A 27,529-nucleotide genomic window follows, 5' to 3' on the forward strand; every position below is an offset into this window, starting at 1 on the left:
GGCAAGTGGTGTTTGTTTTTGCATATTAAACCCCCCAAATTTGCTACATATACCATGGCCAACAGAACAGGGCACTCCTGCCTCTCACAATTGCTGGACTATGGCATGGCCTCAGATGCCTTGGAAGACAAGCAAAATGCTGATGCAATATAAACACATTTTGCAAAAGCCTTCAACACATGTAACCATGGTATTATTGCAAACAAAATTCACACAAAAGGAATTAATGGCAAAGTAACCCCGTATCAACCTACCCTGGTTTGGCGACCTGGAGAAGCAACCCCAGACTGACAACCAGAGCGCAACTCCACAGTCTCCTGAGACTGATGGATGCCTAATACTACTACTACTACTACCTCCTTCATACAGAGGACCACTTGGTTTGGGAACCCCTTGGGATAACATCTGTCGGTAATCGTGTAAGTTCGTAAACGAGAAATATAGGACAAAAATAAGCGACAAATGATAGAACCAAAATAGAGAAAATTCAAAAACAATCTAGTGGGTTCCACCTGTTATGTTGATGATCAATATTGATGAAGAATAGTTATTTACATGGAAGAGGTGGTGGTGGATGTTGTTGGTGTTGGTTTGGCTCAAGTGGAGAATAATGGTGATGAGGTAACCTCAGATGTTGAAGCATTTGGGTCAACATGTGATGAGTCAGGTGCAGGTTGGCGATGCAAACTTTCTTGAAGGCCTTTGCAAAAGACTCTTTAATTAACATTTGTTTCATTCCCTTTGATCTTTTTTTAAAAAACTTCATTTACAAATTGTACTGGCTCATCATGTCCTTAGTTTCGAACTCACTGTAACTTGTGTCCATAAATGCCAGAATGCCTTCAAAATGTTACTGGCGGGCAGGCTGGCTAGCAGGTGGGGGGGGCTGGTTGGCTACCAGGCAGATGGGTGGGCAAGTCAAGCCTGGCCCAAGGCCAGGCTTGACTTGTGAAAGCTTGGTCCAACAAGCTGTTGCTTGGAGCTGCCCACGGGCGCCACATATCCACCACAGCCTGGTTGATCCAGCACGTCTTGAAGAAAACTATCTAGTTTACTCTTGAAGAAGTCCACGGTTCTTCCGGCAATATTTCTTATACTTGCTGGAAGGATGTTGAACAACTGTGGACCTCTGATGTTTATACAGTGTTCTCTGATTGTGCCTATGGCACCCCTGCTCTTCACTGGTTCTATTCTGCATTTTCTTCCATATTGTTCACTCCAGTATATTGTTATTTTACTGTGTAGATTTGGGCCTTTACGAAGTACTAAGGAGATGGATCTTTAACTTGTTAACAAACAGAACCCAGAGTGTAATAGTGAACAAAGTAAAATCTAAGTCATCCATTGTGAAAAGCTCAGCTCCCCTTTTTTGTGTTCCCTGTGTCCCCAAGGTATTGTGCTTGTTCGTCTACTTTTCCCCTCTTCCTCATATCAGACATAGACAAGGATACAAATTATAGTACTGTATCATCCTTTGCAGATGACACTAGATTTTTCATGAGTAGACAGACAGAGAACAGGATAAAGCAAACATCCTTGTTAATCTGATCTTAATTAATGGGCAACAGAAAATAACATGATGTTCAATGAGGATAGGTTCTAATTACTGCACTATGTAAACAACAAAAACATCAAAGCACAAACCACAAAAAACATTGTGAAACCACACTATTGAAGAAAAGCCAATGTAAAAGATTTAGGAGTAATCATATCAGAAGACCTTACTTTAAAAGAACACAACAAAGTTGCTGTTGGAACTGCAAGAAAACTGACATGTTGGATAACAAAAACCTTCCAAACATGAGATGCCATGTCAATGATGAAACATTTCAAGACATAGTCCTTGACATAAACAGATATACTGTATATACTGTTCATACATACAGACACTAATTCATCAATTCAGAGTTGATTCAAACTTGGGTTGTTTGGATGTCTCTGTCTTAAAGACACCTTATAATTCACCCACAGTACCATGTAAAGAATGAAGCTAATTCTCTCAAGATACTATTAAGAGAGAAGTATTGGTTTTAAATTTTACCTCATTCATATTATTCCCCATGGAATCAACACATATAACAGATACAAGATACACAGAACTAGTTTCAATTAAATAGGGCAATTCTTGTCCCCTAACTTCCCTTGTCACTTCAGGGGGGTATAGAGTGTTTATGTAGCTTCAGGGCACCAATCCCCCCAGCCACAGGCCATGGCAAGAAGGCACCCCTAAGCATACCTAATACTCTATCAAAACACAAACTAAAATACACATAAATGGTAGATCTCATCACAACCCACAAGAGTTAAGATGATACTAATAACACACAATAATAACCTGAAAAACAAACAAACATTCAATGGAAAATTCTTTGGTATTTGGTTTTTTCTTATATGGGACACAGCACACACAGGAGCCTTTACTACAATTGATCTTTCCTGTCAATATGACACCACTTGTTTCATTGATTACGAATTAAGCCATCCTTGAAGAGTTTCTGCAAATGATGGGTCACATTGAACTCAGCTGCTCTGTGTAGGTGCTCAGGAGTTTCCTGTAACAATAAAGAACATAATACCCTTGTAAAAAACTTCTAAAGATAAACATGCCAATACATAATGGATGACAACATGTTAACTAGATGTGTTTTTGCCACTCTGTGGTGTTAAAAATGTCATGCAGTATACCTGTTAAACTATTGAAATTACTATTTCCAAAACAATGGCTGAATTAATCACTGGTTCAAACCTCAACTTATGTGAATTCCTACTTGATACCTGCTTGATGGGGTTCTTGGAGTTCTTCTACTCCCCAAGGCCACGCTTCATTTGTGAGAGCTTACTCCACCAGGCTGTTGCTTAGTGGCCCGCAGGCCCACATATCCACCACAGCCCGACTCGTCCGACACTTATTGGAGAAAATTATCTAGTTTCCTCTTAAAGATGTCCACGGTTGTTCCGGCAATATTTCTTATACTCGTGGGAGGATGTTGAACAACCATGGACCTCTGATGTTTATACCGTGTTCTCTGATTGTGCCTCTGGCACCTCTGCTCTTCACTGGTTCCATTCTGCATTTTCTTCCATATCATTCACTTCAGTATGTTGTTATTTTACTGTGCAGATTTGGGACCTGGCCCTCCAGCATTTTCCATGTGTATATTATTTGATATCTCTCTTGTCTCCTTTCTAGTAAGTACATTTGGAGAGCTTTAAGACGATCCCAATAATTTAGGTGCTTTATCACGTCTATGTATGCTGTATATGTTTTCTGTATTCCCTCCATTTCAGCAATCTCTCCTGCTTTGAAGGGGAAAGTGAGTACCGAGTAATACTCAAGACAGGACAGTACAAGTGATCTGTATAGTACAACCATTGTGATGGGATCCCTGGATTTGAAAGTTCTCGTAATCCATCCTACCATTTTTGTGGCTGAACCAATATTGGCTTAGTTATGCTCCTTAAATGTTAGGTCATCAGACATCATTATTCCCAAATCCTTTCCATGTTGCTTTCCTACTATGGGCACATTTGATTGTGTTGTGTAATGTATTATGTTTTAGGTCCTCATTTTTACCATACCCGAGTACCTGCAATTTATCACTGTTAAATATCATGTTATTTTTTGTTGCCCAGTCGAAAACTTTATTAATACAGTGGCACCTCGATTAAAGAGCGGCTCTATTTACGAGCATTTCCAGTAATGAGCAAGCCACTCACAGCAAATGTGTGTCTATTGACGAGCTTCACCTCTATTAACGAGCAAAACCACATGGTGCTTCCTAGCGTCAAGCGGGTTCTCGCAAATTCTCGGACGCCTCCGACCCCAGTGTTGTTGTTGTATCGTGCACGACAAGCATCCCTTTGCATTTATTTGTGCTTTTCTTTGTTTTTTGGTGGTTTTGTGACTACAATTTGTAATGCACAATATCATCAAAGAAGCTGCTTGCTAAAGATAGTGTTGTCGAGATGAAGAAAGGCACAATTACTGTGGATTTGAAGAAGGAAATTAAAGCAAAGCACGAGCGTGGTGTCTGTGTGACTGATCTCACAAAAGAGTATGGCAGGGCCTCATTAACAATTTGCACCATTAGTAAGGGGATGAGGAGGTAAGGGAGGATGCTGCCTCTTCCAGTGAGATCAGGGAAATGTTGGGAATGTTTGAAAAGGTGACCGCATTCTTGGAAAAACTGCCCTGATAAAGCAGTAACAACCCGGTGTGTGAACATGTTTAATGACAATTTGCTGTCTTGTTTTAGGAACATCCTAAAACAGACAAAAGCAATTGTCAATAGATACGTTCTTTGCAAAAGAAGAAAACAATCGCCACTGATAGTGAACCACAACCAGGTCCCAGTGGGGTGAAATTCCCAAGAAGAGAGAGCCCGTCTGACTCAGAGGTGGATTCTCCTTCCACACCATAACCCCTCTCCTCCTTCCCACCTCCCCCATCGTCTCCCTCAAGCCAGCAACGACTCTTCATAAGGTAAAGTAAACATGAAAACACTACAACAAAACATTTATAATTACATGTGCAGTATTATATTTACATAAAACAATGTCATACAAGTATGCATGTTTTTGGGAGTGGAACGGATTAAATTTATTTCCTTTATTTTCAATGGGGACATTTGTTTCTTAAGACAAATTTTCCACATAACGAGCTCCATGCCAGAACGAATTAAACTCGTTAATAGAGGTGCCACTGTATCTGCTTGAAGTTTTTCAATGTCTTCAGCAGAGGTAATTTTCATACTGATATTTGTGTCACTTGTATCAATAATTGCATCAAACGATGATACAAAGCTGTGACTTGTATTTTTATCTATATCTGATATGAGAATACGGAAAAGCAGTGGCGCAAGGATTGTACCCTGAGGTACAGAGCCTTTAACGGTGCTTGGACTCGATTTTATATAGTTGACTGATACTCTGTGTGTTCTGTTCGACAAAAAACCAGCGTTGAATGTAATGAAACGCCATTTTCTGGGTGAGACCCGGAGGCTCCCCGGAGCTTTACCGGCTGATATGCTAATGTCAGACTTTGGCATCAGTCATGTGTATGGAGTTCTAGGGCCTACCGGGGACCACGGCCAGAACCTGGCCCCCTCAGAGAGGCAAGGGGAGCAATGGCCTATAGAAACCCCCGTGTGGTTGGAAGCATTCTATGTCTGCCATCGACCGGGTCAAGCATCCAGAAAGGTAAGCATTCCAAAACAAACCCCTATTCTGGTGAAAATTGCTACCTAAAGCCGAACTAGTGGATAGAACTCTTCAACAGAAAACAAGGAAACTAGTATGACGTCATACGTCACCGCGCCGCTGTCTGCGCAGCTCCCCCCTCCCCGGGAGGGGGAAGGGGGAGCCCCAGACCTCCCACGCCGGCTATCCACCCATCAGTTCTGAGGCTGGATGTCAAAACACGCTAAAAAAACGCCGACCGGAGGGAGGGAGGGTTGCCGGGGAGCCTCCGGGTCTCACCCAGAAAATTCCGTTTCATTACATTCAACGCTGGTTTTCTGGGGGAAGCCCCATCGGCTCCCTGGAGCTAACTACCCACAGAGGAAGGTCAAAGGGACAGAACCGGGAGGACACCACGCACCCCCCCAAGGAGGCAAGACAACCGGCAGCAAACGCCAACCCAAGGCGTCACAGCCCCGAAAAGTCCCGAGAACAACACGAGAACAACGAGCAGCAAGGCCCCTGCACGAACACCAAAAATCCATGCCCAAAAGACCGCAAGGCCACGTCGCCCAGACAGCAGCGAGAGCAGCAAAGCCACGAACGCCACAGGCATGAGGGAAGAACACGGGCAGCTTAGCCGCAAGAACATGGCTGACCACCCGGGACACTATCACCCGCGAACCGGGAAGAACAGAACCGGATCAATGCAAAACACGCTCCGGACCCAAACACCGTGGCACGCAAACAACAGCGGAGGGCCGCCACTGAACACAAAAACGACACACCCCCGGCCCGACCAACGAAGCACCAACAAACCCTGGACCCCTCCAGAACGCAGCAGCCCCACCCCGCGCCAGAAAAGATGGAGACTGCTGCCACCAAACAACCAAAACGCTAAAACCGAAGGAACAAGAAAACTCAGCGACTCGACCCCCAGAGGCAAAGGCCAAAAGGAAAGAGCCGACGAAAACACACACCGGAACCGAAGGGGCACTACCAACCGAGGAGAAGACAGAGCACGCTGACCAGAGACCAGGATGGTGCAAGCGGCCCACGAACAGGCCGGAGGTGAAACGACGCACAAGACAGCTGACTAACAGTGCAGAAGTAACATCAAGACCGAAAGCAAGCTGAAGCGGCTCCGCCTGCGCCGCACGAAAAGAGGCGACAGTATGTGGCAAGACGACGGCCCCCAACCCCCACTAGAAAACCAAGCCGAGAGTAAACCAAGCTAACAAGAGTAACCACCTAAGAGGGGACAGGAAAAGGAAGGACCGCCAAAATACCCCATACTGCCGCCAAGAGAAGCACGCAGGTGGGACACCTACCACGAAGCCACCCGACCACCAACCGGAGGCCAGACCGCGAGGCAGAACATAAGCAGCCCCGACAAGGCCCCTCCAAGCCCAGGAAAAAGGCGGAGCCGCGAGAAGATCTCGGGCGCGACCACCGAAACCCAGGCGGCACAAGGAGATGGAACGTCTGCCGAACAGAAAAACTCCCCAAAGCATGCAAGCCCGCCAAGAGTTCAGAAACGACGGGTCGATGCGAGACATCGCAAGACCCCCCCAAAAAAAAAACAACCGGCAGGGCAAGCTAGGAAACCAAAGAAGGCGGAAGGGTCGCCGCCAGAACAGGACCCGAACCAAGGGGTACGAACAACTGCAACAGACCGAGACAAAGAAGCACATCACAGGACACAGGCTGACCAACGCCTGAGAACACACGCAGAACATCCCTGCTGCAGAGGAGGCAGGAAGAAAGAGCAGAAGCACAAAAAAACCCAGGAGAACAATCAGGCAGGGACAAAAACCCCACGCAATCCCCAGGCACAAAACGGCAGCAAAGTGCACTCCACAACCGGACACAGGAACAAGGACACGCCACCGTGAAACACGGTACCAATGCACACGTGCAGCAGCAGCAACAGGCACCCCTGCAACATGCAACATGTAAATAGCAACTCCCCTCTGCAAAGGCAGAGAACGGAGCAGGCAGACCCCAGACAGGGCCAACGGAGACACGACAAAACCCTGCAGGCCCAGAAACCTGCACCAGGCGACCGACGGCGGAGAAACCCCGCTCGATACCTGCTGGATGAGGTACTGGGCGCTCTTTTACACCCGAAGCCCGGACCAAGGTCAGGCTAGACCAGCCAGAGGATGGCCCACCAGGCAGCTGCTAGGAGCAGTCCACCGGCCCACATACCCCCACAACCAGGACGGGCCGGAACTGCCATACGAAAACAGGCCAGTGCGCCCTGGAAGTCCACGGACGAACCAGCAAGAAGGCTTATGCTCGCAAGTAGGTCGTGTAACAAGCACAGACCTCTGATGGTAATACAGTGTTCCCCAAAGGTGCCAATAGCACCACTGCACTCCACTGGTACTATCCCGCAAGTTCTAACAGATAGGCGGGACCCAAGAGCCAGAGCTCAAATCCTGCTAGCACAACCAGGAGCCTTACCAGGTGAGTACAGAACCAACCCCACAACCCCCACACCTCAACATTAAAAAAGGAGGGTCCCCTGAATGACTCCAGCATGGGTTGGACATGCACATGAGGGGGACAGGAAGGGGTGATAAAGGGACAGTCACTGGTGTGCGAACGGTCTCAGTCGTACAAAAATATACCTAAATAAAGACAGGTATATAAACACCGCCGCATCCAGCGCCCGGCCAAAAGACGCCAGACCGCAGAAACTCACCTGGCAAATGGTGGCACGAACTTGACACGACTCAACCGTGCCCAGAAGAACTTGGGAGCACCGCCAGGTGAAGACGCCAGAGCCGGACCCTGCCGGACCCGCAGGAGAGCAGGGAGAGGCGAAGGAGGCGGTCCACACCCATGACACAGGGAAAACCGCGGTATCCTCCCCACAACTGGGAACCAGGACACCCCCGGCGCGAAGGGGCACATACCGCAGCCAGGGAGAAGAACGAGAGGCGAAGCACTGTAGCAAAAAAGGGCGCAAAACACCAGCACTGAAACACCGCCCAGACCAAAACAAACTCCACGCCGCATGCGCATAACACGCTGGCCGAACCGCACACCCTTCCTGCGGGAAGGCGCCAGCCAGGACTACTGCACGAGAAAAGTAGCCAAAAGAGGAAGCAGGAACAAGAAAACCGGCCAAATTAGCAAAGAGCCCAAAAAGGAACCAAACCGGGCGACAAGCAGCCCAACCGGGCGACAAGCAGCCCAACCGGGCGACAAGCAGCCCAACCGGGCGACAAGCAGCGCAACCGGGCGACAAGCAGCGCAACCGGGCGACAAGCAGCCCAACCGGGCGACAAGCAGCCCAACCGGGCGACAAGCAGCCCAACCGGGCGACAAGCAGCCCAACCGGGCGACAAGCAGCGCAACCGGGCGACAAGCAGCCCAACCGGGCGACAAGCAGCCCAACCGGGCGACAAGCAGCCCAACAGGGCGACAAGCAGCCCAACAGGGCGACAAGCAGCCCAACAGGGCGACAAGCAGCCCAACAGGGCGACAAGCAGCCCAACAGGGCGACAAGCAGCCCAACAGGGCGACAAGCAGCCCAACAGGGCGACAAGCAGCCCAACAGGGCGACAAGCAGCCCAACAGGGCGACAAGCAGCCCAACAGGGCGACAAGCAGCCCAACAGGGCGACAAGCAGCCCAACAGGGCGACAAGCAGCCCAACAGGGCGACAAGCAGCCCAACAGGGCGACAAGTAGCCCAACAGGGCGACAAGTAGCCCAACAGGGCGACAAGTAGCCCAACAGGGCGACAAGCAGCCCAACAGGGCGACAAGTAGCCCAACAGGGCGACAAGTACGAGGAGCCGACAGACGTTCTAATAATGCGGGAAGTAGCGAAAAACTTCCCGTACCATCGAGAACACATAAGCCAACACTAGTTCCGAAGGCACATGAAGGCGCAGGCGCACCCGAGATCAGAACTCACGCAGAACCCCATCGAACGGGGAAACATGACGAAAACACCGTCCCAAAAAGGGGGGGGAGGAAACATCCACCCACAGGACGGAACCAACCGACTCAAAGGCCAAGGAACCGAGCCCGGGGAGGGGCCGACGTCCAACAGCACGTACGGCGAGTGGGGAGGAAAGACCCCACTCCGCGTAACCACAAGCCCCGCCTAGAGGGGGATAAAAACCCCCACGGGGTCTAACGGGGCCAAGGCCCCCCCAAGTCAGCCCCTCCCCAGCCCCGGGAACCTACACGACAGGCCCCGGGGCCGAGCCGTTCCCCCAAAGCCCCAGCCGTACCAGAAAACCGGGGCAGCCGTGAAAACACTAAGGAAGGGAGCCCACTGGCAGACTCATACAACATGGCTGGAGGAACAGGCTTAAATGCCCCCGTCACTACCCCGGAAGGGGAATTCCCCGAGACTGCCAGAGTCTCAACACCATCAAAAACCCCGCCCCGAACCTACAGACGCTAAGGAACCGGATGCAGGCAGGAAGGGTGATCCAGGGGAAAGACAAGGGGGCGTGGATGGAACCGAAGCAACCAACACCCCCAAGTCCCAAAACGAACTACAACGGGGCAGCCCCGGGGCTCCCGGGGAGGAAACCACGAGAACGTTGCCACCACCAAGGCTCAAGTGCAACGCCCATGCTGCCCGCACCCGCTTTGTCAGCACAACTGGGTAACCGAGCCCCAACGAGCAACCAAACTCGCAGGACTCCAGGTCGAAGGTGTCACCGACCCTACAGGCAAAACCCTACACCTACAGACGGAGGCAAAACAGAGAGTCACCCAGAGACAAAGGGTGAGAGCAACCCTCAAACTCGCTGGAAGCGAGGGGGGGGGGACTCTGGGGTCACATCCATCGGACCCGCGCGCCCCCAGGGGTTTCCCAGGGTCCCGAGCGTTTACTATAAGAGGACTCGCGCTCAGGTAATCCCAGGCAGGGTACTGCTAACCGGCACCCAAAGCTACCAAACAACTTTCCAAGAGCTGAACCCCCGGGACGTGTACACTCACGGGGACCTAGCAGGGGGTACCACCAGAAAATACTCAGAACACAAGGGACACAAGGGACAAGGACGAAGGCAGACCCCCCCCTACCAGGTAGATAAACAAAAAAAAAAGAAAACCCCGCAAGAGGACAGCGTACCCAAGCGGAACAGAGCCGGCCGCTATGATTGGTAAAGACAAGCTGCACAGTACCCTGCGCCCTACCAGTGCAAACACTGCCCCTTACTCTAAGGCGAACAAGGGAGACAGAACACCCGAGCACACAAAGAGCGGCCGAAAACCAAGCAGTAAACGGCCAAGCAGGGGCAGGACCCAAGGAACTTGTGGAAGGTGGCCCCAAGCCCCAAGGGCAGTACTTACAGGGCACCTAGGGAAGGGAACCCTAGGCGCATGCAGCCCGAGTAATGGAGAATCACTCCCGACTCACGCACCACCTAGAAAACAGACACCACACTCTAGGTACAGTGCTGAAACAACCACTGGAGCCGGAGCACATAATCGTTGCCTATAGCATCAGCCGAAGAACTGATGGGTGCATAGCTGGCGTGGGAGGTCTGGGGCTCCCCCTTCCCCCTCCCGGGGAGGGGGGAGCTGCGCAGACAGCGGCGCGGTGATGTATGACATCATACTAGTTTCCTTGTTTTCTGTTGAAGAGTTCTATCCACTAGTTCGGCTTAGGTAGCAATTTTCACCAGAATAGGGGTTTGTTTTGGAATGCTTACCTTTCTGGATGCTTGACCCGGTCGATGGCAGACATAGAATGCTTCCAACCACACGGGGGTTTCTATAGGCCATTGCTCCCCTTGCCTCTCTGAGGGGGCCAGGTTCTGGCCGTGGTCCCCGGTAGGCCCTAGAACTCCATACACATGACTGATGCCAAAGTCTGACATTAGCATATCAGCCGGTAAAGCTCCGGGGAGCCGACGGGGCTCCCCCCAGAAAAACTGAGTATCCAGTGTCCTACTTTACTGGTTATTCCCATTGACCTCATTTTGTGTACTATCACTCCATGGTCACATTTATCAAATGTCTTTGCGAAGTCCGTGTATACCACATCTGCATTCCATTTTTCTTGTCTTCTGTGACATCATATCTCTAATAATTAGAGCAATGCGTTTTAATTCTTTTCTATTGGATCACTCCAGAAGCCAAACTGCAAGTTAGAGAGGAAGGTGCACTACAGTTATGCTCTTCCTAGGCACAAATGAACATTTCGCTCAGTTAACCCATTTAAATGAATAATGTGAAATTTTTAACTGGTCTATGATGAACGATGCAATAAGATAAGTGGAGAAAAGCTTTGCATCCATATGAATTTTGTAAACTCTGGATTACAGAAACATTTTGTGCAATATTTCTTAGAAACTAACAAATTAAGATTCATTCAGTTCCTATCTCTTTATCTCCCAGTTTCTAAAAGAAAGCAAAAGCATACAATAGTATTGTTTTTATAAATCATGAGTATATTGAAAGCTAGTTGGTTGAGTAACAACATTCGAATTGATTCTGTGACAAATTAGCTAAGAAATCATACAATAAGAGAATTCAAAGAGTCTTCTGTACTAGCCACATATAAACAGATCAGCAAACACATCATGAATGCACTTGATGGGATTGCATTATATCTAACTATTACAATATTTTGCTCATGAATAGAGTAGTTTTTATACAAATGTATAGAGAGTATAAGCATGAAAATTGAAGCATTATAGTAGAAAAGAAGGACAATCTGTGGTGCATTGATAGTATAAGGACAAAAAAAATCACTGAATATAATGAAACACACCAATTTCTAGGCGAGCGCCGGTGGTTCTGTGATGCTACTATGTTGATAAAGTACCAAACTACTAGGTGCCATCAGATCGCATACTTCTTATTAGCCTACCAGGGACTACGAGCCAAAACCTGGCTCCCCTCAAAGAGGCACAGAGAGCAGGGGCACTATGAATATTATTATGTAAAATTCATTCATGTTTGCCACCACCAAGGAAAGGCATCCAGAAAGTTAGCAAAACAAAACAGACCACTGATTGGTTTACAATCATACTAAAGCTTCCAAACAGCCAAAAGAACTTCCCAAACAAAGTAAACAAACCATCAACAATTTGTGACACTAGCGAGAACTTGTTCACCTCACCTCCCTTCCCCCTCATTTGGGGGTAATAGGGAGTCAGACAGGGTCAGCCTGCAGCTCCACCACCAGCTCTTATTATGTAAACCACCCCAATGCCCAGGGGTAGGGAGGGTGTCAGGTAGCCACTGAGGCTCACCCATAAATTGGCATTTAACACTTATGCGTTTGGGGCGTGCGCATGCCAGACTACCCCAAGGTGGCCCGGGCGTTTCCTATGACTGCACGGCAACACTAAAATGTGTATACTCTTTTCAGTTGTATCGCCTCAATTTTCGTGGCACATCGTTCATTTGGGTATCAAAATGTTCCCAATTGAATTCCCTACAGGGATAAATGCATATAAGGTCCAAAAGCCCGGCGTGCCCGACCTGCAGCAAAGCCAAAAGTCGGACAAGTGTTACCCGTGAGCGAGCACCCATTGGCACACCCGCAACACCTGCTCACAAATGTATTTACTCTTTTCAAGTTTCTCACCTCAATTTTCATTGTACATTATTCATTTTGATATCAAAATGTTCGCAATACAATTCCCTACAGGGGTATATGCATATTAGGTCCAAAAGCCCAGCGTGCCACCCGCAACAAACTCAGAAATCGGCCGAGTGTTACCCATAAGTGCGCAAGAGCAATAAAATGTGTGTACTCTTTTTCACTTTTGTCACCTCAATTCTCATGCTACATCTTTCATTTTGGTATCAATTTGTTCCCAATAGAATTCTCTAAAAAGATATATATACATATAAGGTCTAAAAGCCTGGCATGCCACCTGCAGCAAACCCAGAAAAAGCCAGGAATTACCTGTGAGGGAGCACCCATCTGCACACCCACAACACCCGCACTAAAATGTGTTTTCTCACGTCAATTATCATGTTATATTGTTCATTTTGATATCAAAATGTTCCCAATAGAATTATCTAAAGGGATATATGCATATAAGGTCAAAAAGCCTGGCATGCCACTCACAGCAAACCTGAAAATCACCCGAGCGTTACCTGTGAGCGTTACCCGTCAATTTTTGTGTTACATCGTTCATTTTGGTATCAATTTGTTCTCAATAGAATTTTCTAAGGGGATATATGTATATAAGATAAAAATAAACAGGCGTGCTACCCACAGCAAACTAGAAACTATGCCGAGCATTACCCATGAGCAAGCACCCTTCCGCACATTCACACTAAAATGAGTATAATCTGCTCAGTTTTCTCACTTCAATTTTCCTACTACGTCATTCATTCTGTTATCAAATGGTTCGCACACTAAAGGCACACATTTTAAGACTAGTCCCATAATGATCGAATAAACAATGAAATTTTTAACAAATATATTATTTTCGGATATCAGGACAGTTCGTTTCGCACTTCCGCAGAGTTAATTGTGTACGTCCCAGACGTTTATGGGTTATCTTGAGATGATTTCGGGGCTTTAGTGTCCCCGCGGCCCGGTCCTCGACCACACCTCCACCCCCAGGAAGCAGGCCGTGACAGCTGACTAACACCCAGGTACCTATTTTACTGCTAGGTAACAGGGGCATAGGGTGAAAGAAACTCTGCCCATTGTTTCTCGCCGGCGCTCGGGATCGACCCCGGGACCACAGGATCACAAGTCCAGCGTGCTGTCCGCTCGGCCGACCGGCTCCCCCAGGGAGCCCAGCGTCCTGGGGGACGAAAGTGTTAATTATATTCAATGCTGGTTTTCTGGGGGAAAGCCCCTTGTGGCTCCCTGAAACTAGCTACCCACGGAGGAGGAAAAACAGGGAATTTACTAGGGAGGAGAGATCAACGCAATTATCAGAAAGAGGAAGAGGCCAATGGCTGTGACACACAACCCAAGGCCACACAAGGCTGCTGAGGACTGCAAACATTCACAAGATACCTGGGCCCCAACACCCTGTTCGACCACAAAATTCCCTCCACCCAAATATCAGCCCAAGACATATTGGCAAAGACCACCGACAGGTCAGCATATATGCGAACATCAAGAGCATGAGGGTAGACTGCAGGCTGGCTACATTTAATGACACTGTAGATGACCTGAGAAATATGAGCCCTGGAACAGGGAACCACGCAAACCAGATCAACCAACAAATTTGTTGTCCACTGAAGCAGAACCTGTGGCGGTGCAAAGCCACCACCGGACAAAATAAACAATACACCCTGGTCCAATGATCTACGATCACTGGACCAGGGTGATCAGGGACCAGGGTGGACCAGGGACCAGGGGGTCCAGTGATCTATGATCACTGGACCCCCTTCGCAAGCCAACTAACTCATTCTTTGCCAAAAAACCAGTGCTGAATGTAATGAAACGACATTTTCTGAGCGAGCCCAGGAGGCTCGCTGAAGCTATCCGAACTGGTATGTGCTATATTAGTTTCAGGTCATCAATCACTGGAGTCCTTATGCCTATCAGGAACCACGAGCCAGAACCTAGTTCCACCAGAGGCACAGGGAGCAATAGCCTATAAGCAATTTACATTTAAAGTATGTCATAATTGCTATTGACCAGGGAGGGTACCCAAAAAGATAGGCAAAACAAACCACAATCTGTTGAAAATTGTGACCTACGTCCGAACATAGCAAAAGAACTTCCCCAGAAAGAAAACAAACCTTAGGGGGGAGGTTAGGGGGGTGGGGGAGCTCACAGCCCACCACTCCATTTCTTGAAACTGCCGACTGGAGGAAGAGAGGGCATCAGGTAGCTTCCGGGGCTCGCCCAGAATGTGGCGTTTCCCCCAGCCTCCCTCCCTCTGGTCGGCAGTTTTTCATCGTTCTACAAACTGGGGGGTGGAGCGGCTGGCTCACCTGAGCAGGCTTCCCCTCCCCCCCATCAGGGGAGGGAGGGTAATAATAAACAGGTGTGCTAGTTGGATGATGATTTGCTTGTTTCATTGTTTTCTTTTGAGGGGAATTCTTTGGCTCTGTTCGGACGAAGGTTGAAATTTTAACCAGTTAGAGGTTTGTAATGGTTCGCCTACCTTTCTGGGTGCCTTTCCCAGTCGATGGCAGACATGACAAACTCTAAATGTAGAGTGCTCATATGGCCATTGCTCCCTGCGCCTCTCTGAGGGGGCCAGATTCTGGCTCGTGGCACCTGGTAGGCACTAGAACTCCAAGGATTGATGGCACCAAACTAATATGGCACATGTCAGTTTGATAGCTTCAGGGAGCCAACGGGGCTCCCCACAGAAAATATGCAGATATAAAATGGTAAGAGGGGAAAAGTCTTTGTCTGCCATGAACAGCCACAAAAACAATGCTGGACTGTAAATTCCAGCTCGATGCACCTGCTCGACGACCCTGCTGGGTCGTCGAGCAGGTGCAGAGATTGCACCGCAGAGACGACGTGGCCAGCTGTGAGAGTACATAGGCCTCACATGAGTTGAAGCACCGCCTGGGACCAGACAGTGACGACGTGGCCAGCTGTGAGAGTACATAGGCCTCACATGAGTGGAGGCACCGCCTGGGACCAGACAGTGACGACGTGGCCAGCTGTGAGAGTACATAGGCCTCACATGAGTGGAAGCACCGCCTGGGACCAGACAGTGACGACGTGGCCAGCTGTGAGAGTACATAGGCCTCACATGAGTGGAGGCACCGCCTGGGACCAGACAGTGACGACGTGGCCAGCTGTGAGAGTACATAGGCCTCACATGAGTGGAGGCACCGCCTGGGACCAGACAGTGACGACGTGGCCAGCTGTGAGAGTACATAGGCCTCACATGAGTGGAAGCACCGCCTGGGACCAGACAGTGACGACGTGGCCAGCTGTGAGAGTACATAGGCCTCACATGAGTGGAGGCACCGCCTGGGACCAGACAGTGACGACGTGGCCAGCTGTGAGAGTACATAGGCCTCACATGAGTGGAAGCACCGCCTGGGACCAGACAGTGACGACGTGGCCAGCTGTGAGAGTACATAGGCCTCACATGAGTGGAGGCACCGCCTGGGACCAGACAGTGACGACGTGGCCAGCTGTGAGAGTACATAGGCCTCACATGAGTGGAGGCACCGCCTGGGACCAGACAGTGACGACGTGGCCAGCTGTGAGAGTACATAGGCCTCACATGAGTGGAAGCACCGCCTGGGACCAGACAGTGACGACGTGGCCAGCTGTGAGAGTACATAGGCCTCACATGAGTGGAAGCACCGCCTGGGACCAGACAGTGACGACGTGGCCAGCTGTGAGAGTACATAGGCCTCACATGAGTGGAGGCACCGCCTGGGACCAGACAGTGACGACGTGGCCAGCTGTGAGAGTACATAGGCCTCACATGAGTGGAGGCACCGCCAGGGACCAGACAGTGACGACGTGGCCAGCTGTGAGAGTACATAGGCCTCACATGAGTGGAGGCACCGCCTGGGACCAGACAGTGACGACGTGGCCAGCTGTGAGAGTACATAGGCCTCACATGAGTGGAGGCACCGCCTGGGACCAGACAGTGACGACGTGGCCAGCTGTGAGAGTACATAGGCCTCACATGAGTGGAAGCACCGCCTGGGACCAGACAGTGACGACGTGGCCAGCTGTGAGAGTACATAGGCCTCACATGAGTGGAAGGCACCGCCTGGGACCAGACAGTGACGACGTGGCCAGCTGTGAGAGTACATAGGCCTCACATGAGTGGAGGCACCGCCTGGGACCAGACAGTGACGACGTGGCCAGCTGTGAGAGTACATAGGCCTCACATGAGTGGAGGCACCGCCTGGGACCAGACAGTGACGACGTGGCCAGCTGTGAGAGTACATAGGCCTCACATGAGTGGAGGCACCGCCTGGGACCAGACAGTGACGACGTGGCCAGCTGTGAGAGTACATAGGCCTCACATGAGTGGAGGCACCGCCTGGGACCAGACAGTGACGACGTGGCCAGCTGTGAGAGTACATAGGCCTCACATGAGTGGAGGCACCGCCTGGGACCAGACAGTGACGACGTGGCCAGCTGTGAGAGTACATAGGCCTCACATGAGTGGAGGCACCGCCTGGGACCAGACAGTGACGACGTGGCCAGCTGTGAGAGTACATAGGCCTCACATGAGTGGAGGCACCGCCTGGGACCAGACAGTGACGACGTGGCCAGCTGTGAGAGTACATAGGCCTCACATGAGTGGAGGCACCGCCTGGGACCAGACAGTGACGACGTGGCCAGCTGTGAGAGTACATAGGCCTCACATGAGTGGAGGCACCGCCTGGGACCAGACAGTGACGACGTGGCCAGCTGTGAGAGTACATAGGCCTCACATGAGTGGAGGCACCGCCTGGGACCAGACAGTGACGACGTGGCCAGCTGTGAGAGTACATAGGCCTCACATGAGTGGAGGCACCGCCTGGGACCAGACAGTGACGACGTGGCCAGCTGTGAGAGTACATAGGCCTCACATGAGTGGAGGCACCGCCTGGGACCAGACAGTGACGACGTGGCCAGCTGTGAGAGTACATAGGCCTCACATGAGTGGAGGCACCGCCTGGGACCAGACAGTGACGACGTGGCCAGCTGTGAGAGTACATAGGCCTCACATGAGTGGAGGCACCGCCTGGGACCAGACAGTGACGACGTGGCCAGCTGTGAGAGTACATAGGCCTCACATGAGTGGAGGCACCGCCTGGGACCAGACAGTGACGACGTGGCCAGCTGTGAGAGTACATAGGCCTCACATGAGTGGAAGGCACCGCCTGGGACCAGACAGTGACGACGTGGCCAGCTGTGAGAGTACATAGGCCTCACATGAGTGGAAGCACCGCCTGGGACCAGACAGTGACGACGTGGCCAGCTGTGAGAGTACATAGGCCTCACATGAGTGGAGGCACCGCCTGGGACCAGACAGTGACGACGTGGCCAGCTGTGAGAGTACATAGGCCTCACATGAGTGGAGGCACCGCCTGGGACCAGACAGTGACGACGTGGCCAGCTGTGAGAGTACATAGGCCTCACATGAGTGGAGGCACCGCCTGGGACCAGACAGTGACGACGTGGCCAGCTGTGAGAGTACATAGGCCTCACATGAGTGGAAGGCACCGCCTGGGACCAGACAGTGACGACGTGGCCAGCTGTGAGAGTACATAGGCCTCACATGAGTGGAGGCACCGCCTGGGACCAGACAGTGACGACGTGGCCAGCTGTGAGAGTACATAGGCCTCACATGAGTGGAGGCACCGCCTGGGACCAGACAGTGACGACGTGGCCAGCTGTGAGAGTACATAGGCCTCACATGAGTGGAGGCACCGCCTGGGACCAGACAGTGACGACGTGGCCAGCTGTGAGAGTACATAGGCCTCACATGAGTGGAGGCACCGCCTGGGACCAGACAGTGACGACGTGGCCAGCTGTGAGAGTACATAGGCCTCACATGAGTGGAAGCACCGCCTGGGACCAGACAGTGACGACGTGGCCAGCTGTGAGAGTACATAGGCCTCACATGAGTGGAGGCACCGCCTGGGACCAGACAGTGACGACGTGGCCAGCTGTGAGAGTACATAGGCCTCACATGAGTGGAGGCACCGCCTGGGACCAGACAGTGACGACGTGGCCAGCTGTGAGAGTACATAGGCCTCACATGAGTGGAGGCACCGCCTGGGACCAGACAGTGACGACGTGGCCAGCTGTGAGAGTACATAGGCCTCACATGAGTGGAGGCACCGCCTGGGACCAGACAGTGACGACGTGGCCAGCTGTGAGAGTACATAGGCCTCACATGAGTGGAGGCACCCGCCTGGGACCAGACAGTGACGACGTGGCCAGCTGTGAGAGTACATAGGCCTCACATGAGTGGAGGCACCGCCTGGGACCAGACAGTGACGACGTGGCCAGCTGTGAGAGTACATAGGCCTCACATGAGTGGAGGCACCGCCTGGGACCAGACAGTGACGACGTGGCCAGCTGTGAGAGTACATAGGCCTCACATGAGTGGAAGCACCGCCTGGGACCAGACAGTGACGACGTGGCCAGCTGTGAGAGTACATAGGCCTCACATGAGTGGAAGCACCGCCTGGGACCAGACAGTGACGACGTGGCCAGCTGTGAGAGTACATAGGCCTCACATGAGTGGAGGCACCGCCTGGGACCAGACAGTGACGACGTGGCCAGCTGTGAGAGTACATAGGCCTCACATGAGTGGAGGCACCGCCTGGGACCAGACAGTGACGACGTGGCCAGCTGTGAGAGTACATAGGCCTCACATGAGTGGAGGCACCGCCTGGGACCAGACAGTGACGACGTGGCCAGCTGTGAGAGTACATAGGCCTCACATGAGTGGAGGCACCGCCTGGGACCAGACAGTGACGACGTGGCCAGCTGTGAGAGTACATAGGCCTCACATGAGTGGAGGCACCGCCTGGGACCAGACAGTGACGACGTGGCCAGCTGTGAGAGTACATAGGCCTCACATGAGTGGAGGCACCGCCTGGGACCAGACAGTGACGACGTGGCCAGCTGTGAGAGTACATAGGCCTCACATGAGTGGAGGCACCGCCTGGGACCAGACAGTGACGACGTGGCCAGCTGTGAGAGTACATAGGCCTCACATGAGTGGAGGCACCGCCTGGGACCAGACAGTGACGACGTGGCCAGCTGTGAGAGTACATAGGCCTCACATGAGTGGAGGCACCGCCTGGGACCAGACAGTGACGACGTGGCCAGCTGTGAGAGTACATAGGCCTCACATGAGTGGAGGCACCGCCTGGGACCAGACAGTGACGACGTGGCCAGCTGTGAGAGTACATAGGCCTCACATGAGTGGAGGCACCGCCTGGGACCAGACAGTGACGACGTGGCCAGCTGTGAGAGTACATAGGCCTCACATGAGTGGAGGCACCGCCTGGGACCAGACAGTGACGACGTGGCCAGCTGTGAGAGTACATAGGCCTCACATGAGTGGAGGCACCGCCTGGGACCAGACAGTGACGACGTGGCCAGCTGTGAGAGTACATAGGCCTCACATGAGTGGAGGCACCGCCTGGGACCAGACAGTGACGACGTGGCCAGCTGTGAGAGTACATAGGCCTCACATGAGTGGAGGCACCGCCTGGGACCAGACAGTGACGACGTGGCCAGCTGTGAGAGTACATAGGCCTCACATGAGTGGAGGCACCGCCTGGGACCAGACAGTGACGACGTGGCCAGCTGTGAGAGTACATAGGCCTCACATGAGTGGAGGCACCGCCTGGGACCAGACAGTGACGACGTGGCCAGCTGTGAGAGTACATAGGCCTCACATGAGTGGAGGCACCGCCTGGTCCAGACAGTGACGACGTGGCCAGCTGTGAGAGTACATAGGCCTCACATGAGTGGAGGCACCGCCTGGGACCAGACAGTGACGACGTGGCCAGCTGTGAGAGTACATAGGCCTCACATGAGTGGAGGCACCGCCTGGGACCAGACAGTGACGACGTGGCCAGCTGTGAGAGTACATAGGCCTCACATGAGTGGAGGCACCGCCTGGGACCAGACAGTGACGACGTGGCCAGCTGTGAGAGTACATAGGCCTCACATGAGTGGAAGCACCGCCTGGGACCAGACAGTGACGACGTGGCCAGCTGTGAGAGTACATAGGCCTCACATGAGTGGAAGCACCGCCTGGGACCAGACAGTGACGACGTGGCCAGCTGTGAGAGTACATAGGCCTCACATGAGTGGAAGCACCGCCTGGGACCAGACAGTGACGACGTGGCCAGCTGTGAGAGTACATAGGCCTCACATGAGTGGAGCACCGCCTGGGACCAGACAGTGACGACGTGGCCAGCTGTGAGAGTACATAGGCCTCACATGAGTGGAGGCACCGCCTGGGACCAGACAGTGACGACGTGGCCAGCTGTGAGAGTACATAGGCCTCACATGAGTGGAAGCACCGCCTGGGACCAGACAGCAAACGAATAGATGGAATAAACCAAAGAGTGAGGTCCGACAGTTAGGTCGGGAAGTGTACCGTCTTTATCTAATCAGAAGTAGGCTGACTAAAAACTTATACACACACTTATTAATTCTTTTCTTGATATAAAGGAATGAGAAACTGAAAGTGTGAATGATTGACATTATAATTGTGACAGTCACATGAACTACTAAACACCTAATCATCGAAACAACTAAGATACTCTTGTGGAACTCAGATAGTGTGTTGGCAGTAATTACAATGATGCATAAAGATGAAGATATTACACTTAAGTAATTTATCCTTTTAATACTTATATTTTAATTAATATTTTTCATGTCAAAGTGACTTACTGTTTCGTTGCTTTTTTGTTTTGTCTCCTTTTCAAATAGTACTGTTCAACCTTCTCCTGATGGATCCTATACTTCATATAAATATTTTACAAATAACATGATTTGACCGAAATATACAAAGCAATCAATTGAATAACCTAAGGTTGGATTTGAAGTGATGAAACAAATAGTTCTAATCATTTAACATGAAAAGTACCAATAATTGTTTTTGGTGCAACTGCTTTACTAACCTTGTAAACAAGCTTGACTATTTCCATGGATGATAAAAATTTTGTTGGATTGCTAGCAAGAACGTCAAGGATCTGGCTCTCTCTTTCATTGCGGTAGTCGATATAATGCTGAATTTTGATCACTGGATCATCTATCACCGGGCCATGGCCGGGAAAGATAACCTTTGGTTGTAAGTTCATGATTAACCTGAAAAAACAACAGCATTGAATGTAATGAAACATCATTTTCTGGGCGAGACCCTGAGGCTCCCTGCAGCTATCCAGACTGATATGTAATATATTAGACTTTGGCATCAGTGTGAATGGAGTTTATAGGCCTACCAGGGACCGCAGGCCAGAGCCTGGCGGCCTCAGAGAGGCATGAAGAGCAATGGCCTATAGAATAGCACAAGTGATTGGAGCATTCTATGTCTGCCATCGACCAGGTCAGGCAACCAGAAAGGTAAGCATCCCAAAACAAACCTCTATTCTGATTGGAACTACTACTGAAAGTCAAACGAGTGGACAGAACTCCCCCAAATAAAAACAAGCAAACGAGCATGATGTCACCACTTGCCATGCCGCCATCTGCGCAGTTCCCCCCTCTACGGGAAGAGAAAGGCGGAGCCCCAGATCCCTCGCGCCGGCAACCCCACACCTTCAGTTCTGAGGTTGAATGTCAAAACATGTGAAAAAGCCGCAGAACAGGGGGAGGGAGGGATGCCAGGGAGCTTCCGGGGTCTCACCCAGAAAATGGAGTTTCATTGCATTCAACACTGGTTTTCTGGAGGAAACCCCTTCAGCTCCCCGGAGCTAACTACCCAAAGACAAAGACAAAAGAGGGACAAACCCGAGAGGTAGAAACCATGCGCCCGAAACCCGAAAGCAAGACAACTGGCAACACCAATGACCCCCATGGATGACCTGAGAGACCCGAACCCTGGAACAGGGACAATGGGAACCCAGGTCAACCCACAGCGTGTCCAGGGCCACAGAAGCCGTGGCACGCAGGCAATGGCTGAGAGTCACAACCAGACACAAGATGATGCACCCCCGGCCAAACCAACCAAGCATCAACAACCCCAGGGATCCCTCTGGAAAACAGCCGTCCCAACCTCGCCAGAAAAGAAGAGATGGCTGCAAATGAACAAACCTATCACCAGAACTCAAAGGAGCAGAAACCTCTGAGAAACAATCCTGAACCGAAGGGGCCACAACAAACCTAGGGGGAGAGAGAGAGAGAGAAGAGAGCACCGTGTCCAAGACCAGGATGCCTCAGATGGCGCATGAGCAGGCCGGAGGTGAAACAATGCCCGAGACAGCTCGTGAAACGGTGCAGAAGGAACATCAAAACTGAAAGCAAGCCGTAGCGGATCCACCACCACCACACAAGACAAGGTGACAAGATGCGGCATAAAATAACGGTCCTGAACAGCCACAAGAGAAAGGACAAGACTACCTCAATAAAATGCGCCTCCATCGCCACCCCGGATGGGGCATCCCCCGAGACTGCCAGTCTCTCAAAACCAGCTAAACACTGCCCCAACCCTGAAGCCCTCAGACGCTTCTGAACCAGAAGCAGGAGGAGGGACCAGAATGCACCACAGCAGGGGGAAGAACGAGGGGGTGCGGATTGAACCAAGGCCGAAGCATCCAACACCCCCAAATCCAGATCCCTACAAGCAAAGCGTGGCAGCCAAGGGGCATCTGGGGTAGCAAACAACCTAGCACGTTGCAGCAACTGAGCCTAGCATGCAATGCCGGAGACGCCTGCACCCGGATAATGTCATCAGGTGAATGGGTGAATCGAGTCACAAATAATCAACCATGCTCGCAGGACTCTGGGTGTCACCGACCCAACAAGCACCATGGCGGAGGCAAAAACAATGAGAGTCGCCCTGAGACAAGAGGACAGAGCAACCCTCAAACTTGCACAAAGCGAGAGGGGGGACCCAGGGGTCCACATCCATAGGACCCCTTGAGCCCCCGTGGGGTTTTCCAGGGTCCTTTAACTGTTATTGCTAAGGGTAAGCCCAGGCAGGATACTGCTAAGTGGCGCCCAAGTATACCAACAAACCGCCAAAAGCTGAACCCCCCGGGACATGTCCACTCACGGGAGGCCAAGCAGAGGGTACCACCCAGAAACACACAGAAAAAATTAAAGGCCAGATAGGGGCAACAAACCAAAGGCAGACCCCCGCCCCCCCCACCAGGTAGGAAAACAAAACCAAAAGAAAACCCCGCAAGAGGATAACATACCCAGGTTTAACCCTTTAGTTGCGCAAGACATCATATGATGCGTTGAGTGACTTGCAGTAACTTGCGCTCAGCATCATATGATGTTTTGGAGTACGATTTAAACGGCCCACGGATACACGGGGTTCACCACACCTTCATCAGGGCTCTTGTAAACAGACACCATTTTTTTTTTAAATCGTGGGCCAAATTCCTGGGTGTGAGTGCCCTCAGTATTGAGTGAGCTACCAAGCTTGATGCACGCAGCATGAGCTCACAGCACTGCTGTTCAGCTTGTGACCACAGCATCGCCTAAAAATGCCATAATATACATGTTCTTGCTATTATTTAGCAATGATATTATTACAGAAGACCCCTGACTGATAAAACTGACCAGGGTTGATAATAGCAGGATTGTGGTGATATTTAGCGCAGTGCTCCATGGAGGGAGGAGTAATGCTGTGGGAGGGAGGGTGGTGGCGTTGTCTTCTGACTGTGTGTGGCCACCTTTTATTGACTGCACTCACCATACCAGCTTAGTGGTTCCCTATGGTGAACACAGATGTAGATACTTATATATAATGTGTGTGTATAGAGTGTAATAACAGCAATAGGAGTAGGTTGGGAGCCGCCATTTTGGTGCGTCGTAATTACCTAAGCGTAATTACCTAAGTGTAGTTACAGGATGAGAGCTACACTCGTGATGTCCCGTCTTCCCAGCACTCTGTCATATAACGCTTTGAAACTACTGACGGTCTTGGCCTCCACCACCTTCTCACTTAACTTGTTCCAACCGTCTACCACTCTATTTGCGAAAGTGATTTTTCTTATATTTCTTCGGCATCTGTGTTTAGCTAGTTTATATCTATGACCTCTTGTTCGTAAAGTTCCAAATCTCAGGAAATCTTCCCTATCGATTTTATCAATTCCTGTTACTATTTTGTATGTAGTGATCATATCACCACTTTTTCTTCTGTCTTCCAGTTTTGCCGTATTTAATGCCTCTAACCTCTCTTCGTAGCTCTTGCCCTTCAGTTCTGGGAGCCACTTAGTAGCATGTCTTTGCACCTTTTCCAGTTTGTTGATGTGCTTCTTAAGGTCGTCTGCATGACTTATCATGTTTACTGGTGACCACTATGGTCTTTGGGCACCATACCAGTTTACTTGTACAAATATGGTGAAAAAAACAGGTAGATACTTATATATAATGTGTGTATATAGCGTAATAACACCACAAACAGTATTGTTGGAGGAGAAATATTAGTGCATCTGGCCTTGAGGGCGGCCGCCACCAGCTGACTGTGTGAGTAGCTACGTCTTTGTGCCTTTACTCACCATACAAGCTTAGATGTACAGTTATGGTGAACAAAACATGTAAATACTTCAATATAACGTCTGTATATAAAACCAAAAACAGTATGGTGGGAGGAGAATGGTGGCAAGTCAGGTGAGGCGAGGGAGGGAGGGAGTGGCAGCCAGTGGCAGGTTGCCACTGGCTGCCACTGCCACTCAGCATACCAACTTAGTGGTTCGTTATGGTGAACACGAATGTAGATACTTATATATGACGTCTGTATATAGTGAATAAAAGCAAAAACAGTATGGTGAGAGGAGAATGTGGGCGAGTGAGGTGTTGAGGGAGTGAGTGGTAGCGAGTGGCTGGCTGGTGTGTGGCGGTCACTTCTCGTTACTTTTTGACTCATAATAGCAACTTAGTGGTTCGTTATGGTGAACAAAACGTGCAGATACTTATATATAACCTGTGTATATAGTGTAATAACCAACAAAATATTTGTTCACTGTTTGATGAACATAATTGAATCAACAATATGCACACCATATTTTTGAGTACAGTGATGATTCACTCATTATATAAATATATCACACTACACACTATTGAATAATATTACAGCAAAAAAAATTACAAAAAATCAATCAGAGACATTGAAATAATTAGGTAATTATCTCTGTGGCAACTCCGGCCTGACAGCTGGCGAGCAACAGATCGTCTGGGACGCACGCTGAGTCAGCGCTTGGTTTTTGGCCAGACTTCCCCACCCTATAGCGGGCAATATATGCCACTTACGATTTTTTTATTATTTTTCCCATGATCAGTGAACACAAATTAACAGGTTTAGAAGAAAAAGCTATTTTTTTTTTTTTTGGGTATGCGCCTGTGGGTGACACATGCTAAATAGGCGCCATTTAAGGATTAAGAGAGCCGACTGCCATTATAAGTGATAACTACCTGCTCAGTACCCCGTGCCGCTGCCAGTGCAAACTACCCCTTACCCTAAGGTAAACAAGAGAGGAAGAAAACCTCCCAGCACACTCAGGGTGGTCAATTACCGAGTAGCTAAACACCAACAGAGGTAGACCCCAAGGTGACTTGTGGAAGATAACTCCAAGCTCCAAGGCCAGTACTTACACCTTCCCTAGGGTCACCTAGGGAAGGTGACACTAGGCGCATGCAGTCCGAATACTTGGGAAATTGCTCGTGCACCACCAAAGACGACTCACCCCACACCACAAGGCAATGACTTAATGACACTGCAGATGACCTGAGAAATACAAGCCCTGGAATAGGGAACCAGAGGAAATCAAAACCCATAACCAATATACTGAAGCAGAACCAGTAGCATGAAGGTAGTGGCGTAAAACTGCCATCGAACCAAGCACATGATGCCTTCCAGGTGGAACCAACCAAGCATCCACAGCTAAAATCCACATGCTCTGGAAGCATGACGACTCATTCTTCGCTAGAAAAGAAGGAGCCGGGTTTAACCGAACAAAGGAACAACCCCCGGCACCATGGAAGAGCATGAAGCTCACCAGCCTGACAACTGGAGATCAAATAAAGCTAAAAATGTTACCTTCAAAACACAATCCCAGACTAAACGAGCCACCCAAAAATGTGCAGAAGAGAGAAAAGAAAGAACCCGGTCCAGAGACCAGTCAGGCTCAGGTGGTGCATGAGTAGGCCGGAGGTAAAATCAAGCGTGAGAAAACCTGTGAAACAGGGCTGAAGAAGTGTCAACGAACGTAAGATGGAGCGGCTCACCGCACGATAAGAGGCGACAGTATCATCCTGCCAGACATCCTGCCCACTCGCCCTCCAGAATATAACTAAAAAGATATCGACATTTTAAAACCTAAGGATTTAGTAGAGTCCTGGAATTAACGACTTGGGTATGGCCCCCATATAGGTCATTAAATTGAGTAGATACTGTAATTCCTTTTGTGCACATTTTGTTTACAATAACATCATGGTCACAGTTGTTGAAAGTTTTTGCAAAACCTGTGTACATTAGTACATTACCTGGTCACCCTCTCAATAATGAGGCCCTCACACCCAAAAGGGATTATCTTGAAATGATTTTGGAGCTTAGCGTCCCTGCGGCCCAGTCCTCGACCAGGCCTCCTCTTTTTTTGTTACACATCCCCAGGAAGTAGCTCGTACCAGCTGTCTAACTCCCAGGTACCTATTTACTGCTAGGTAACAGGGACATCAAGGTGAAAAAAAACTGCTCATTTTGTTTCCGCCTCCACCGGGGATCAAACCCGGAACCTCAGGATTACAAATCCAAAGCGC

At 50.3% G+C, this 27,529-nt stretch overlaps 1 protein-coding gene across 8 annotated transcripts in view; it reads right to left on the reverse strand.

Moving 5' to 3' along the window:
* Positions 1-369: 369 nt before the first annotated feature.
* Positions 370-27,529, reverse strand: part of LOC138361038 (beta-lactamase-like protein 2 homolog) — a 430,568-nt gene continuing 403,408 nt past the window's right edge. For all 8 annotated transcript variants that reach the window (XM_069320508.1, XM_069320506.1, XM_069320503.1 and 5 more), the window contains 2 exons: positions 21,724-21,910; positions 370-2,552 (listed from right to left, as the gene is read on the reverse strand). In XM_069320508.1, coding sequence (XP_069176609.1) covers positions 21,851-21,910 — 60 coding nt within the window. In that variant the 3' untranslated portion in view covers positions 370-2,552; positions 21,724-21,850. The remainder of the gene's footprint in view (positions 2,553-21,723; positions 21,911-27,529) is intronic.

Source organism: Procambarus clarkii, unplaced genomic scaffold (assembly GCF_040958095.1).
Source record: "Procambarus clarkii isolate CNS0578487 unplaced genomic scaffold, FALCON_Pclarkii_2.0 HiC_scaffold_153, whole genome shotgun sequence".
Lineage (NCBI taxonomy): Eukaryota > Metazoa > Arthropoda > Malacostraca > Decapoda > Cambaridae > Procambarus > Procambarus clarkii.